At 38.2% G+C, this 3,042-nt stretch overlaps 1 protein-coding gene across 1 annotated transcript; it reads right to left on the reverse strand.

The window, feature by feature from the left end:
• Positions 1–439: 439 nt before the first annotated feature.
• On the reverse strand, positions 440–1,684 carry LOC121684518 (olfactory receptor 52K2). Its single transcript, XM_042064581.1, has 2 exons — positions 1,535–1,684; positions 440–1,425 (listed from the first exon to the last, which is right to left on the reverse strand). Exons 1-2 carry the CDS (start codon positions 1,545–1,547, stop codon positions 440–442), a joined length of 999 nt encoding a protein of 332 aa, XP_041920515.1. The 5' UTR covers positions 1,548–1,684.
• Positions 1,685–3,042: the final 1,358 nt, after the last annotated feature.

A 3,042-nucleotide genomic window follows, 5' to 3' on the forward strand; every position in this document is an offset into this window, starting at 1 on the left:
TTAATGATTATGAGGAACAATATGAGAGAAATTTGGTGATCACTGATCGTTGCTTTAGGACATTAAGCCACGTTAAGCTTTTTGCTTAGGCTACCAATAGGCGTTAATGAAGAATAAACGCTTAATGTCATCTTTGGCCAGGTGCGAGGCCCATCAGATGCGAGGCCCAAACTTTTGACTGGTAGTGTATGTATAGGGAAACTGCCAGAGTGTATCAGTTTTGTATTAAATGGAAGGTTTTGTTTACCTTGTAACATTTAGCTGGATGTAAACTGTTGGCCATTCATTTTAACTGAATATAGAGAACTTAGTATGTGTTAATTTCAATGTAGGTTGTCTGAAGTGCAGAACAAACATATTCTTTTAGGCATGGCAGATAATGCAACCTTTTTTTTTATTAACATCCATTGAAATAAGTGGTTCTTGTTCATGATGATTCTTAAAAGAAGAATATTTTGTTTGTTAATCTATTTTGATTTAGTGTGTCAGTCTCAGAGTTCATGAAAACCACCCTTCTTCTAAAGATTTTATACAGGCTTTTTCTAATATCCTTTGTTTTGATTCCATATATCAATGGATGCAAAAGTGGTGGTATCAAAATGAATTCTAATGACATCAAAATATTAACTTCTTGAGGGAGAAAATGACTAATTCTGTTATAGATTACAGAGAAGAGAATGGCCAAGGAAAAATTAATAAATGTAATTAAATGAGGTGCACATGTCTGTAGAGCTTTCTTTTGTGCACTCGTAGAGGCTCTTAAGCTTACAGATATGATCTTAATATAGGACAGAATGACTAGAAACAGAGGAAGAACAACAAGTACAAAAATTAAACAAAGGCCATACAAATTGCCAATGGCATCTCTAACACAAGATAGATTAACAACAACCAGATTATCACAAAACATCTTATTTATGTTGTTACCACACAGAGGAAGTCTCGAGGTCAAATACACTTGGAAAGACAACAAGGATGTTGGAAGGAGGTACACTACAGCTAGAAGCACCTTCACTCTTAATGGTGTCATTATACTGTGGTATTGGAGTGGTTTACATATTGACACATATCGATCATAAGCCATTCCAGCAAAAATTGCATAAGCACAACAAGCATAGACATTGATGAACAGCACCTGAATTAAGCAGCCCTCTAAAGATATGTAGTTATTGTCTTTGAGAAGATTAGCCATGATCTTTGGGCAGACTGCAGTGGTGCCTATTAATCCATTAATTGCCAGGTTAAACAGAAATATGTACATAGGTTTGTGCAAACTTGAGTCAAAGTAAATCACTAGCAAAATGGTAACATTAGATAAAACAGTGCTAACATAAAGCAACAGGGTGATAAACAATACCCCATGATTTTTTGAACCTGGAGATCCATAGGCCGTGAACAGTAAAGTCACATTGGACATTGGCTCTGCTGAGAAAAAAAAAGTAAAACATTTAAATAAAGCATTGAAAAAGTAAAGTATTAAAAACTGTTTTGAAGATGAAAAAACATTATACATACATTATGCAATATACCTTACCATGTTCAAACATGTCAGGATCTGAAGAGAGTATGATCGCAAAATCCTAGCTGTTGCTTATATGCTGTGTGGCCAGCTGATTGATATGCATATTTATTTTTGTCCCTCATGGCATTAATCATCCAAGATTTGTGCAAAATGTAAGTCTGATGACGAGCCAAGACTGGTATAGCTGAAACAGGTGATCATTATTAAACACCCAAAAGGAATCAATTCACCCTTCGCTAAGCCACACCCGAAAACCGCCACAGGCCAATCGTGGCTTAGCAACCCGTCACTAGGCACGGGAGGTCTGACAAGCTTTTCGAGTTTTGCCATGTTAACCTGTGGAGACTGAAGGCCTGTGGGTCATGAAGGGCACTTATTTGGATGTGTGGTGCCCTAACCCACGTAAGACACAGTGAAATAACATGTTACACTATAGAACATGATATAATTGGGAACACATATTGTTCTAACTATAAAAAATGGCATATTGCATCATATTTCCATAACCGCGAGATACATGCTTCACGATGACGGCAAGAAGTTGTTAACAGACGTTCACCAAGATGAATAGCCCATCAGCAATCTATTTAAAATAACACCTATTTGAAGTACCATTCATGATATGTTGTCAAATATTGAAGTTGTGGGAAGTACAGTGGGCGTTGCTTTCAAATGGCCACTTCAGTCGCGCATTATGCGGCATGAAGCTGCGTGAAACTTTAGTACCACTTTCAGCCACTGTGCGTCGCTTTGCCACTGTACATCGCTCTGTCAGTAGCCTGACTGCTGCCCCTTCTGAAAAAGCAGGAGGCTACCTTTAAACATAATTGTTGCCGAGAGGAATCCCAGCCTACGAATTCAATAACAAAATAAATCATGCATAATTAAACATTACCTCGATTTAGGCTACTTGGGTATGGCTTAAGGCTTGACTACACGGTGGTAACGAAAATCGAAATCTGCTTTTGATAGCCTACCGGTGCCACTCCACAAAACGAAAAAATATTTTAATTTGCTGTCTACGTTATTGTCAGTGTTGGGGGTAAGGCAACTACGCAAATCAAAACAGTGTCTTGTGTGATAATTGAGCCAGTAGAGAAATAACTGTTCAGAATTCATCTGTAGCCTTGGGTAGGCTTCTGCAGAAAACAATGTTGTTGGCGATTTAATACTATCTAGCGTCGTTTTTAACAGGCTACGCAATTGAAGCTTAGACAACTAGGCTATGACCCACGTTTTGGTTTCGTAAATTAATTTGCCCTACTTCTTGACTGCAATGTAGTCAATTGACTGCTTGACATGTCATTTTTATTTTTCTGTACAATAAACAAATACATCTGCTTTATGCCGCAGAATTACATTCATATTTGGCTGACTTCTGCAGACGCGCAAAAAAACACTGCCACTTCCCTCCCCATATTGGGGGGGGGGGGGGGGGGGGGGCGCTACCACAAAAACCGAAAATTCTCAGGACAGCAGCATGTGTCCAAATTTCAATCTTAAACGTTCTATTTAATCAT

The sequence above is a fragment of the Alosa sapidissima genome, chromosome 15, assembly GCF_018492685.1.
Source record: "Alosa sapidissima isolate fAloSap1 chromosome 15, fAloSap1.pri, whole genome shotgun sequence".
In the NCBI taxonomy this organism is placed as follows: domain Eukaryota; kingdom Metazoa; phylum Chordata; class Actinopteri; order Clupeiformes; family Clupeidae; genus Alosa; species Alosa sapidissima.